This window comes from Hemitrygon akajei, chromosome 30, assembly GCF_048418815.1.
Source record: "Hemitrygon akajei chromosome 30, sHemAka1.3, whole genome shotgun sequence".
NCBI lineage: Eukaryota > Metazoa > Chordata > Chondrichthyes > Myliobatiformes > Dasyatidae > Hemitrygon > Hemitrygon akajei.
Window position 1 is genome coordinate 26752732 of NC_133153.1, and position 14347 is coordinate 26767078.

General features: G+C 40.3%; 1 protein-coding gene across 10 annotated transcripts in view; it reads left to right on the forward strand.

Annotated features, from left to right (window-relative positions):
* The window catches only part of sema6d (semaphorin 6D), a 364739-nt gene that overhangs the window by 321591 nt on the left and 28801 nt on the right, over positions 1-14347 (forward strand). For all 10 annotated transcript variants that reach the window (XM_073033162.1, XM_073033159.1, XM_073033166.1 and 7 more), the window contains 7 exons: positions 2675-2835; positions 9353-9464; positions 9636-9696; positions 12365-12427; positions 12771-12872; positions 13443-13533; positions 14189-14308. In XM_073033162.1, coding sequence (XP_072889263.1) covers positions 2715-2835; positions 9353-9464; positions 9636-9696; positions 12365-12427; positions 12771-12872; positions 13443-13533; positions 14189-14308 — 670 coding nt within the window. In that variant the 5' untranslated portion in view covers positions 2675-2714. The remainder of the gene's footprint in view (positions 1-2674; positions 2836-9352; positions 9465-9635; positions 9697-12364; positions 12428-12770; positions 12873-13442; positions 13534-14188; positions 14309-14347) is intronic.

The following is a 14347-nucleotide window of genomic DNA, read 5'->3' on the forward strand; positions in this document are numbered from 1 at the left end:
ATGCTGTGAGGCTGAACAATACGTGAAGTTGATCCATAGAGTTGTAGAGCATGTGAACAGACCCTTAGGCCCAGTTGGTCCATGCTAGCAAAGATGCCCATCTTAGCTAGTCCCATTTTCCTGCATTTGGCTTGTATTCCTCTAAACTTTTCTAATATGTTTACCTGTCCAAGTGTCTTAAAAAATGTTGCTAATGTGACTTCCTCAACCACTTCGACTGGCAATTGCAAATTGGTGAAGCCATTCTATTCATGAATACCATTTCTGACAAACTCTTGAATATAATGTTACATTGAATCTGATTCTCAAATGGGCAGTCAAGAGCCCATAGCACTTTAAGCAAAGCAGGCGGATTCAATCTTCATCCTTCAGTCTATTTCCAACAGATAATTTGCTCATTTATTTGATTCCTGTTTTTGTTGTACCTGCGTCTCATTTGCACCAACACTGAGTTGTAAAGTTAGTCAGCTCCATTATGAGTACTAGCTTGCATAGTAACCAAGACATCTTCAAGTAGCGGTGCCTCAAAAACACGATGTCCATCATTAAGGAACCTCACCACCTAGGACATGCCCTCTTCTCATTGTTACCATTGGGAAGAAGGCACACACTCAGTGATTCAGGAACAGTTTCTTCCCCTGTGCCATCCAGTTTCTGAATGGTCATTGAACCCATGAATACTATCTCACTGCTTATTTCTATTTTTGCACTACTTACTTAATTTAACTATTTAATATATATTTACTGTAATTCAGTTTATTTTCCATATTTATCATGTATTGCATTGTACTGCCGCCACTAAGTTAACAAATTTCACAAAATGTGTCAGTGATACTAAACCTGACTCTGATTTACTTCAGTGGTGCTTCATTAGTTAGGGAGTACTTTGGCATATCCTGAAGTCATCAAGTGCACTGTAGAAACATATTCTCTGGCCATTTTCTGCCTGGATTATTAAAATCCATGTATCGTGCTTTCCACTTGGATGCTAGAGCACAGTTAAGACTAGTTGATGTGTAAAATCTAGCCCAAACACGCTGATCAACAATGCCATCTCTGCGGTTGCATGCAATCAGGGTGGTATCGTCATGTTCATATGCAAATAATGCAATAGAAGGTAAACTCAGCTACACTGAAAACATGCTTGCACAATGCTGACTCCACAAGTGAGTTATTGCAAGGCTAAATTACCTCCAGTGGACAACAACATGTAATCAGTAGTGAATCTGGAATTAATAATCATTTTGTGTTTACAAACGTTCTATTGTTAACTCCAGATGTGCCATCGAGGTTTTGTTCTGGGAGCAATTACATTTTAGGCAGGGCAGTGGGGAACAGTGATCACTGTTCAACGTTTGCATCTGACTCAAGTTGAGATCCTGTGGAAAAACAGATGTTTCATCCACATAGTGTACTTTCTGAAAATATACAGAGACTAAGCTTTTCAACTTTAGGGTTATTTAGGAATTAAGAATATTTTTCAATGAAGCAACTTTTTATCTTAGGTGAATTCCCAAACTTTCAACATGTTTTAACAAATTAGGAATAACAATTATTCAACAGCTGAATCATAAGCTGTATTTATTTTACTGGCTGTTTATTTTGGCACCAAACAAGGTTAAGTGAAAGGTAGCTATTGGCATGATGAAAACAAAAGAGCTACTTCCATTTTTTGTGAACTGTTCAGGGCATGATATCCCAAAGTGCTCCAAAGGCAATTAAGTGCTTAAAATGTACTTGTCATTGTAATGTAGAGTGTCATGGAAGCCAGTCAGCCAGCACCAATTGCAAAGCCAAAGGAAACAAAAACATGCTTCTCATTTGAACTTGGAACCAAAACTCTTGGAATATGAAAAGCACTTTTTTGACTTTACTGGTGAAGAAGCCAAACGAAGCAATGGGATGGCTGTCATTTCAGGGTTCTTTCTTCTTAATTAATACACTGTGGCCACTTCATTAGATACCTCTGTACCTAACAAAGTGACCACAGAGAACACTTGTGGTCTTCTGTTGCTGTAGCCCATCCACTTTAAAGTTTAACATGAGTATTCAGAGATGCTCTCCTGCACACCACTATTGAAATGCTTGCTTATTTGAGTTACTGTTGCCTTCCAGTGAACCTGAACCAGTCTGGCCATTCTCAACTGACCTTTCTCACTAACAAGTTATTTTTGCCCACAGAACTGCCATTCACTTGATTTTTGCTCACAGAACTGCCGTTCGCTTGATTTTTTTTTTTCCGTTTGCTCTTCTCTGTAGGCTCTGGAGGTCACTGTGCATAAAAATGCCAGAAGATCGGCTGTTTCTGAGATAAGCAAACCACCCTGTTTGGCACCAACAAACATTCCACGGTCAAAGTCACTTAGATCACATTTCTTCCCCATTCTGATGTTTGGTCTAAACAGCAACTGAACCTCTTGACCGTGTCTGCATGCTTTTATGCACTGAGTTGCTGCTGCATGATTGGCTGATTAGATATTTGCATTAATGAGCAGGTGTACCCAGTAAAATGGCCAGTGTGTGTTGATTGAATATGAAAGCACAGATCTGCAGCTTCCACACAGAAGCATTACTGCCTTCCACAGGGAGTGGCAGAAGCTAGAACAATGGACATGGTTGATGACATTGTTTCACTAACCATTTCAAATCAATTTTTGTTTTTCTTTTTCTGCAGGTTGTTTCCGTTTTGCAAAGGAACTCTCTTAGTGACAAATATGAAGATCTCCATAAATTATTCCTCCTTTCTGGTGGCCTCCTTTCTTCTGATGACTCCTCTGGCTGCAGCAGTCAGCTTCCCTGAAGATGACAAACCCATTAACACGATCGAGTTCCACTGTAAGTTGAGAGCTTCGCGGAATGTCATTTTCCCTTCTGTACAGATGCAAACAAGTTTTTTTAAAATCAGTAGTGTAGTCACATACTGACAAGATAAGCTGTTCAATCAAGCAATTAAAAAAAACAACAGGCCTGTTCTTTGTAATGACAGTACAAAATGGAAGAAACCAGGGTAAAGAATCCCTGAAATCTTATGTGTTTTAGAAAATTAAATTGCATGCAGACTCATAATCAGTGAAACTTGTCATTAATAATTTAAAATATTGTCTTAAAAGTAAATTGTGCCCATTCATTCAAGTGCTTTTACATTAAGAAAATCATTTTCCCACAGTGACCTTTGGTAGCATTTTTCAGGAGTTATTACACAAGAATATGTGTCACTGCTTTACATTGGTCCAAGTCTTTTGAGCTTGACTAATGATTTGACTAAGATGACTCGGAATACGTACTCTTATTTTCTCTTGATATGATTGGAAAAATCTTTCAGTAATAATGATCTACATGAAAATGGAAGTGGAATTTCTTTAGCCGGACAGTGGTGAATGCTGGAATTCATTGCTACAGACAGCTGTGGAGGCCAAGTCTTTGAGTATACTTAAAGTAGAAGTTGATAGGCTCTTGATTAGTAAGGGAATTAAAGGTTATGGTGAGAAGGCAGGAGAATGGGTTTGAGGCAGAATAACAAATCAGCCATGATTGAGTGTAAGAGCAGGCACAGTGGACTGAATGATCTAATTCTGCTGCGATGTTTTTTTATATTTAAAAAAAACACATTTTCTTAAAGTCATAATATGTATTTATTGCAGTCATCTGAACAAGTAGCTGTGGACTTGATTTAATGTCTTATCTGAAGGTGCCATCTCCATTGCTACTGCTTTGCACAGTGTAACTGTGTTAGTGACAGTATTGATACAGTCAAATCCAGTGTGGACAAAATTGCAAGCTTTTGAACTGCAAATGCAGTTGAGGCTTCTGTTACAAAAGAAAAGTTAACTGGAAATTTATAGATTCAAACTTTGCTGAGATGCTGCTTCTTGGGTCTTTAATCAAACTATCACATACTGAACCAACAATGACAATACATTGGCTACAAAGACATAGAGAAACTTCTTGACTCTTCAGAGACATCACCATCTGTAGGGCCCCAGCCAGGACTGTTTCCATTTACTCACTAAGTGAGACATCGGAACACACAAGCTCTGTACCCTCCCAGGGAGTTACCTGTCACTGAGCTTCAAGTAGCTATTTGTGCAAAGGCACAGAAGTTATCTCCCAGTTCCAGAATGTTGACTATGGTGGAGGATAGTGAATCCAGAGGATGGCTGTAACATCTCAGTTCTCTTCCAAGCTACACAGTGTCATGGTTAGAGGACTCAATCATCACCAGGTCAAAATACTGAAATTCGCTAATGCTCATTGAGGTGCTAACATAGCAAAAAGATGTGCACTGTTCAAAGGAATTGTCTTTGAATCGCATAAGAATGGCTTGGCTGGAGGGGTCTGGTCAACTCATCCAGGAATGAGGATCCCAAGGTGATCTGTGCACCACTCTTAATACAGGTCATTCGTCCCATTGAGTCTTTTCTGCTCCTTAATCATGGCTATTATTCCCTCTCAACTCCAATCTCCTGCCTACATCTCCGTAATCATTAGACACTCTACTAATCAAGAACCGATCAACTTGCACTTTAAACCTACCGAATGACTTGGCCTCTGCGGCCATCTCTGGCAGCAAATTCTCCTGATTCACCACCCTCTCGCTAAAGAAGTTCCTCCTCATCTTGGTTTTAAAGCGGTTTCTCTTTGTCCTAAGGCTGTGCTGTTGGATCCTCAACTCTCACTGCTGGAAACATCCTCTCCTTGCGCACTCTATCCAGGCTTTTTGATATTCAGTAGGTTTCAGTAAGATACAAGCCCCTCCCCCCCCCCCCCCAATTCTTCTAAACTCCTGTGAGTACAGAGTGAAAACTATAAAATGCTCCTCGTATGTTAACCTTTTCATAGCTGAAATCATTCTTGTAAACCACCACTGAACCCTCTCCAATACCAGCACATCTTTCCTTAGGTGTGAAACCTAAATCTGCTCACGATACCCCAAATATGATCTGACTAGTGGCTTATTAAACCTCAGCATTACACCCTTGCTTTTATATTCTAGTCCTCTCAAAATGAATGTTAACATTCCATTTGCCTTCCTTGCTACTGACTCAACTGGCAAGTTGACGTTTACTAAGGGAATCCTGCGCGAGGACTCCCAAGTCCCTCTGCACCTCGGATTTCTGAATTCGGTCTCCATTTAGAAAATGGTCCACACCTTTACTCCTCCTCGGGTTACGAAAGCCCAATCAATATATAGTTCATACATTCAAGCTAGTGTTTGGTAAACTGGCAGGACGGATTTGCCAGCTGCTATCAGGCTGCAGGCATCTTCTGTCGTGTGGGAACTCGGCTTACGGCTATATCATTGCATTTGGCATAGAAATCTCGTTGAGCTAAATTCCCTGGTTTAACCTTTGGTTGGCCTCTGCTTTTATTTAAATATATTACCACGTGGCCACATTTCCAATTTATCAACTGTTTAGATTAAAGGCAGTTCTGAGAAATGAATCGCTATCATAGTCTGAAGAAAACCTGAGCTTGCAGAGCGAGGTGCAGGAAATGTATGCAGAAGTCTGAGTCTATTGAGCACCGTTCATCAGAGAAAGTTGTGGCAAGTCATTAAAGTAATTGGAGCAGTCATTCTTGCTGAGTATATTAATGCAGATGGACCTGCAGAACAAGGTTTGAAAGGATTTTGTGCTGATAAGGCCTCTGCCAGCTGATGTGTTGGTATATTGCTTTAGTGTTAAAGAGTACGATGGGGAAAAGTCAATGGGTTTACACAGGGAACTTCTATCTTGCTGGCTTTATATGAAAATTGTCTAAAATGCAACCAATATCTACATCCCCTTCTCAGTTGGGCGATATCCACTGACCGATACAGTTAATGGTTTCCATGAGGAGGAGCACGGGTGTCCTCTTGATGGTACCACCCTTCTTTTTTTCAGGCCTATCTCCTTGCTTCACTAGTTCTGGCACTGGTTTAGGGATCACGGACTAGTTAATGGATGAAAAGAATACAGGAGGAATAAACATGTTATTTTCATTTTGGGAGACTATGACAAATGGGGAAGAGCTGTTCACAATACGTATCAATAGTTTGGATGGAGAATGTAAGAGAGAAATGTATCTAGATTTGTTCACAGTACAAACATGGGTAGCATTTCGAGTTGAGGAAGAAGCAGGGAAGTTTCATGGAGCAGCACGGTGAGTGCAGCAGTTAGTGCTGTCGTCTCAGCTCTGGGGAAATGTCTTCAATGACTGTTGTCTGTACAATGTGTGCAGATCCTCTACATGACCTCAGGTGCATGAGTAATGGGCCACCGCAATGGCACATTTCTGTGCTGTAGTGCTCTATGACTATGCAGTCCAGGACTTGTTGGATTAACAACTTCTTCTGAAGACCGTCACCCCTACTGGGGCGTTGGCTGCTGATAGCAGCTCGTCAGAGTCCTCTGTCCTTGTGCCCGGGTGTAGCCCATCTTCGAAGGCTCATCATTCCCAGGGATGAGGTCTTGGGAGATTCTGTTGCCATTTCCATAACATTGGGATTTTTGATGAATGGGTTGCTAGTCTTGTGCCCAGCCCTCTTCCTTTCACAGCTGGGCTTGTGACCATGCATGATGGAGTTGGTAGATTAGCTGGCCATTTAAAATTAGACCTTGCCATAGGTTAGTACAAAAAGAATTGGTGGGGTGGGGTTGATGCCTTTACATGCTTGTCATTCTATGGGGTTTCTTTGTTTTGTGGATGTCTGTGAAGAGGATGAATTTCAGGTTGTATACTGTATACATACTGTGATACTAAACATACTTTGAAACTATGAAGAACAACGGGGAGTTGATGAACATGTGTGAGAAAGTGTTCCAGTCAGTGGATAAATGCACCTGATGGGCTGAATGGCCTCTTCCAGTGTCATTATAAGATCACATGGTTAATTGGTCATTGTAAATTGTCCCATGATTAGGCTAGGATTAAATCAGGGCAGCATGACTTGAAGGACCAGATAAATGAATTAATTAAACGTGGTAAGCCAGTGGCCAAGGACTTTGTCAGTAGAGTATCACGTGCAAAATTGTGAAGGTGTCCTCCTTAGTAGAAAAAAACAAAAACTGAATGATGTCCTTGTATCTAAATCTCTGAAAATCAGCTTCTGGCTAAAGCAAGTGGCAGTGTTGGCCTTTATTGCAAGACAGTTTGAGTGTAAGAGTAAATAAACGTACTACACCAACCATTATGTCCTTTAATCATGTTTCACACACTTTTTTCTCACCTACTTAAATTAGTTTGACACATGCCAATCAGATGCAAAAAAATCTACGCGAGACAATCTGTGTTCCTACATCCAGGGTAATGCACAAACCTGCCTCAGCTGTGGTGATACCCGGCATCTGTCCTTTTCTACAGGACAGATGCTCGCTATCACCTCAGCCATGTACATTTACATGTTTTGGGAATTTTCTGTGGGATGGTGGCACGATATGCAACAAAAAGAATCAACAATTATAAAGAATTGTATAAAAATTAAGTTAGACGTTAAAGTACGGTTGTGGAATAAAATGTGCATAAATACATAAATACCAGCATGCATCTACAATGTAACAGCGTTATAAAAAGTGGCTGAGGTGTGGGGAGGAGGAGGGTAGACTAAATCAGAATCAAGTTTAATACACTGGCATATGTTGTGAAATTTGTTCCCTTTTGCAGCAGCAGTACAATACAATACATAATAATAGAAAAATGAAATTGCAGTGTGTGTATGTATGGATATGTATATCTGTAACCTTTTTCTTCTGAGCTGACAGCTTGCTGGAGTTTTCGTATCACGTGGGAGGACACTGCACCAAGCCAGACAGTAATGGCTGGTTTGAGGATGCTCTCTATGATGGCAGTGTAGAATTATACCAGTATGTTCTGGCAAAGGTGGAATTTCACCAACAGCCGCAAGACCATCTCCAACACCATCACACTGAGCACGGGGTCTCCCCAGGGTTGCGTGCTCAGTCCACTGCTATTCACTCTGCTGACCCATGACTGTGCTGCAACACACAGCTCGAACCACATCATCCAGTTCGCCGATGACACGACCGTGGTGGGTCTCATCAGCAAGAACGATGAGTCAGCTTACAGAGAGGAGGTGCAGCAGCTAACGGACTGGTGCAGAGCCAACAACCTGTCTCTTAATGTGAACAAAACAAAAGAGATGGTTGTTGACTTTAGGAGGGTACGGAGCGACCACTCCCTGCTGAACATCGACAGCTCTTCGGTAGAGATCGTAAAGAGCACCAAATTTCTTGGTGTTCACCTGACGGAGAATCTCACCTGGTCCCTCAACACCAGCTCCATAGCAAAGAAAGCCCAGCAGCATCTCTACTTTTTGCGAAGGCTGAGGAAAGTCCATCTCCTACCCCCCATCCTCTTCACATTCTACAGGGATTGTATTGAGAGCGTCCTGAGCAACTGTATAACTGCCTGGTTCAGAAATTGCACCATCTCGGATCGCAAGACCCTGCAGTGGATAGTGAGGTCAGCTGAGAGGATCATCGGGGTCTCTCTTCCCGCCATCACAGACATTTACACTACACGCTGCATCCGCAAAGCAAACAGCATTATGAAGGACCCCACGCACCCCTCATACAATCTCTTCTCCCTCCTGCCATCTGAGAAAAGGCTCTGAAGCATTCAGGCTCTTACGACCAGACTATATAACAGTTTCTTACCCCAAGCTATCAGACTCCTCAATACCCGAAGCCTGGACTGACACCTTGCCTACTGTCCTGTTTATTATTTATTGTAATGCCGGTACTGTTTTTGTGCACTTTATGCAGTCCAGTGTAGGTCTGTAGTCAAGTATAGCTTTCTCTGTGTTTTTTATTATTACATAGTTCAGTCTAATTTTTTGTACTGTGTCATGTAACACCATGGTTCTGAAAAACGTTGTCTCATTTTTACTATGTACTGTACCAGCAGTTATGGTCAAAATGACAATAAAAGTTGACTTGAGGAAGTGCATTCTCCACTGAGCCTTCTTTAATAAAGAGGATACAGTTCTCCCACATGAGGTCCTGTGAAATATTGATGGAATGTGGAAACATTCTCCCATCCTGTGAGAGAGGAGTTGGGGGGAGCCTGATAAATACTCCTGGTATGTAAAAGCGGAGAGGCAAAATTAAAGAGACTGATGGCCTCCTAAACGATGCTTATCATTGCCACAGAGCAGACTACATTTGTTTGTCTGACAGCTATCAATTAGAAAACAAATATTAGCATTTGCTTTGCTTATCTAGATTGTTTTGTTCAGGTATAATCCAAAGCATTCTCCTTGCAATTGGCTTATACTAGATACTCATTGCCAGGCAGTGCTTTGCATGGATTTCCCAGCTGTGCTTGAAGATGTAACCAAATTCTGTTTCTGCAGTTTCAAGGCAATATCCAGTGTTCAGAGGACGACTTTCAGGGAATGAATCTTTACATCGATTGGACTACCAGCTAATGTTGAAGATCAAGGATGTGCTTTATATTGCTGGCAGGTAACTTAGGTTTTCGATTCTTTATCTGGTTGTGTTGGATTACAAGTTTAAATATTAAACTTAAATTGTCCAGCAGTAATTCTAAAGTGAGCTGAAAAGAAAATAAAAGGCTTGAATGGTTATGTCTCCTCGTGAATTATATCTACTTGTACAAATTTTCTTTTCATATAGGGACCAAGTCTATGCTATTAACTTAAGTGATCCTCCAAGAGGAGAAATAATTTCTAGCAAAGTAAGTCATTTTTATTACTTTTACATATTTCACTTTTCTACATAATTTTTATTCCTTGCACTACCTGGACCACCAGTCACACTTCTCCCTCCCCATTTGTTTCTGTTCTGTCTTTTTGCTGTCAGGACTTTACAAAAATCACAGGGAACTTTAAGTTCCATTTCTAGTTTATAGCAAACTGCTAGAGTGTGGATGGAAAAATTCTTGTAAAAGCAAAAATTCTCTTCGTCATGCGAAAACAGGTTACTTTTGTAGGTCTTTTGTAAAAGTGAAGTGGCGTAACGCGAGCATTTGTAAAGCGGGGGACACCTGTATTGTATATTAGTTAAAATAAGGTGGTTGGGATGCAGAAATGAGAGTACTTAGCTTTGTATTAGCTCAGTAGTATTAAGTATTATTTGGTAACTGTAAAGACATAATTTACAGTACTGTACAAAAATCTTAAACACCTTAGCCATATATGCATGTGCCTAAGACTTTTGCATAATACTGTATACAATCTTTTTTAAGCACCATCCTTTATTGGCCTTTGTGCTGCTACATCCTTGGTTCCATCCCCTGGTCACCCCTTTGAAAATTGTGCAATTTCCACATGTGCGCTGTTGACTCAGAAGATTCTGTGGATGCTGGAAATCTGGAGCAACAACAGTCCTGGTGAAGGGTCTTGACTCATAATGTTGACTGTTGATTTCCCTTCATAGATGCTGCCCCACCACTGAATTCCTTCATTGTGCTGTTGACAGCCCGCTCCCTTAACCCTTCCCTTGACCTTGTATGCTGCCACATTTAAGAAACTTATAGACGGGCACATGGTTGATAGATACATGGAAGGCTATATGGGAGGGAAGGGTTAGATTGATCTTGGAGTAGGTTATGGGGTTGGCACAACATTGTGGGTCAAATGGCCTGTACTGTGTGAAGTCTTTGTTCCATTGCTCTCCTCCTATTCCATGTTACATGAGCCATACTTTCTATTTCTCCATTTCTCTGGCTTTAATGGAATCTAAATCTACATCCCATGAGTTATTTATTCCATATTGGCACAGCCATTCCATTGGTCCCCTACCATATGGTTTCTCTCTGCCCAACTCCGACACTCTGCTCCCCTAACTCAGAATCTCCTATCATCCTACATTGGCTTTCTGTTTCCCAGGCCCTAAGTCTTGAGACTTCCCTCCCTGGAGCAATCTGCCCCCACCCCCCACCGAACCTAGCAAGATTTTAGGCACCTCTCTGAATATTTCCTCCTAACTTGCTGTTCGTACTTTTCCCACAATGTATCTGAGTTTTGGCTCAGCAATGAACCTCTGCTTCACCACAACAGAGACGTGGGTACAACCCTGACCTTGGGTACTGCTTTTGTGGAGTTTGCATGTTCTCCTTGTGACCATATATCATTGTGCTCTGGTTTCCTCCCTCATCTCAAAGACATGCAGGTTGGTGGGTTAATTGGCCACCAACTTTGACAAACTTCTATAGATGTGTAGTGGAGAGTGTATTGGTTGGCTGTATCACGGTCTGGTATGGAAACACCAATGCCCTTGAATGGAAAATCCTACAAAAGGTAGTGGATTTGACCCAGGACGTCACAGGTAAAGCTCTCCCAACTATTGAGCACATCTACATTAAACGCTGTTGTAGGAAAGCAGCATCTATGGTCAGAGATTCTCACCACCCAGGTCTTGCTCTTTTCTCACTGCTGTCATCAGGTAGATGGTACAAGAGCCTCAGAACTCGCACCACTATGTTCAAGAACAGTTCCTACCCTGCAAGCATCAGGCTCTTGAACAAAAGGGGATAACTACACTCACTTGCCCATCCATTGAGATGTTCCTACAACCAGTGATCTAACTTTAAGGACTTTTTATCTTGTTATTTCATGTTCTCATTATTTATCGCATTTATTTATATTTGCATTTGCACAGTTTGTTGTCTTCTGCACTCTAGTTGGTCTTTCATTAATTCGGTTCTAGTTACTATTCTATAGATCTACTGAATATGCCCACAGGAAAATGAATCTCAGGGTTGTATGTGGTGACATATACATACACTGATAATAAAATTTACTTTGGACTTTGAAAATTGGGATTAATATAGGATTAGCATAACTGGATGCTTAATGGTCGATATGGATTCAGTAGACCGAAGGATTTGTTTGCATCCTATCTCACTCAATGATCTCTATGATTCTGTTAAAGATACTATTGTGTTTCTGTTGCCATGCACTATCTTCTTTTCCTACCTTCCTAGTCTTTACGTCTACTTAGAGAAATGCAAACAGAGCCAGCAGTCTGACACATGTGTTCATTTGAAGCAGCCGGTGGAGGTCACTTGAGGACATTACCATGTGGCAGACTGTGCAATACTTAGTGCTGAGCTTGTAAAATGCTAGTGCTGACCAGCTGAATGCAAGTTCAGCATGGCTTGGTGTTTGAGAAGAGCAACACAAGATAATGTAGACAGATTTTTGAGAGATAAAACTCAGCTGAAATACTTTAACATCATAGCAGGCATGCTGTGTTTGTGCTGATTATGTTTTGCTTATAAATTACAACATCAGAAATGTATTTTATGATACACAAAATTCTGCAATGATTAGATTTTTTTGGTGGATTGTGGGATATAAATCTTAGCAATAAATGCAAGCATCCGTTCTGCACCCCAACAGAAATTAACCTGGAAGTCACGACAGCAAGACAGAAGTAACTGTGCCATGAAAGGCAAGCACAAAGTAAGTATTGTGAATTATTATGTGTCAATATAAATACTCTCTTACAAGGAGTTGATTTACCAAACAGTGCTGAGATCAGGATGAGAGCAGTACACAATGCATTAACTCAAGTGAATAGTGGAACTATTGATTAAAGTAAATATTGGCATGCTTGAGGTAGTTTGCTGATGTATATTGGAATGAATGGGTATGATGTATTGATATTCCATACCTGGAACAACCATTGATTTATCTGTGCTGCTCTATCCATCTGAGCACGACTTACTTCATCTATTACAACCGATTGAATCAGAGACATCGTACCTATCTAATTACACTTTCTTGGATTTATTTTTTCCATTAGGAAGAATGCCACAACTTTATCAAAGTGTTTGTACCCAAAACTGATGATACTGTTTTTGTCTGTGGCACAAATGCTTTTAACCCTGTGTGCAGATATTATCAGGTAAGTATTGATGGGACCTCGGTCAATTAAAATGAATCTTTTCGGTAGAATCAATTCCTCTTTTGCCCGAATAAGCCCAAATTGTCTGTTCAGTTTTCCGCAAACCTTTGGGCTTGATTAATAACTTCAGTAGAAACACGAGGTCTGCAAATGTTAATGTTGCAATTGAGATCTTGCCAAGCGCACAGCGCAACTGTAGATGATGTAACTCACCCATTAAAGAGCCAGAGAAAAACGAAACGTGTTCTATTTTATAATTGCAAATTATATGAAAACCATGTCTGAAAGGATGAACTACAGTTTTCACACTTGAGTCCCTTCTTTGAAAGATTGCTTTGGTCAGAAGGATATGAAAAATTAACTGAATTTTTAAAATAGTAATCATTTTAAAATTATGTATTTGTTGCCATATTAATAGTTTGCAAAGGGTAATGGTAATCTCACAGCACAGCACAACAGTTGCATACATCAATAGTAATTGAATTATAGCTGCATAAAGTGTTATTGCTTCACAGCTGTCGTAGTGAACAGTGCTCACGCCAAGATATAATTTATCTTCATTTTATACAGTTGGATACGTTGGATTACAATGGTGAAGAAGTCAGTGGTTTGGCACGGTGCCCATTTGATGCCAAGCAGACCAATGTTGCCCTCTTTGCTGGTAAGTTCATTAGCAATGAATCTAAATGATTGATGATGTTTGCATCACCAAAGCCAGTTTAGAAAGGTAGCCTAGTTCGTCAAGTGCCACCCCGGTGTCACAAATATTATTATTGCTGGCAGTTTATTTCAATGTGGAATGAGAGGATATCAGGTTCCAGAGAAAATTATTGAGAGGATGGGTTCTTAGTGAGCTGTCCTAGGCTCCTAAATAAAATAGAACATACACAGATGAGCAGTTCTTGTAAACACAGATAATGAACACTGGTACATAAAGTATCAAAAGCTAAGTTCAAAATAAATTTATCATCAAAGTATGTCTCCATGTACTACCCTGAGATTCACTTTCTTGTGGGCATTCACAGTAGATACAAAGATATATAATAGATTCAATGAAAACTGCAGACAAACACTAACAAATAACCAATGTGGGAAAAGAAGACAAACTGCAAATACAAAATACAATTATAAGTAATAAATAATATTGAGAACATGAGTTGTAGAGTAATTGAAAAGTGAGTCAATAGGTTGTGGAATCATTTCAGTAAAAGTTTTATTCATGAGGAATCCACTGGAGATATCCTCAGTCTCACTGAAGGAAACACTCTAATAAATGTGAAATAAATTAACTACTCTCTTTGTTTTAAAAATTCCAGAGAATAAGTTGTACTCAGCAACTGTGGCAGATTTCCTAGCTAGCGATGCGGTCATCTACCGCAGTATGGGAGATGGTTCAGCTCTAAGGACTATAAAGTATGATTCTAAATGGATCAAAGGTAATGGAAACCTGTACATGCATTGAAGACTATAGCAAA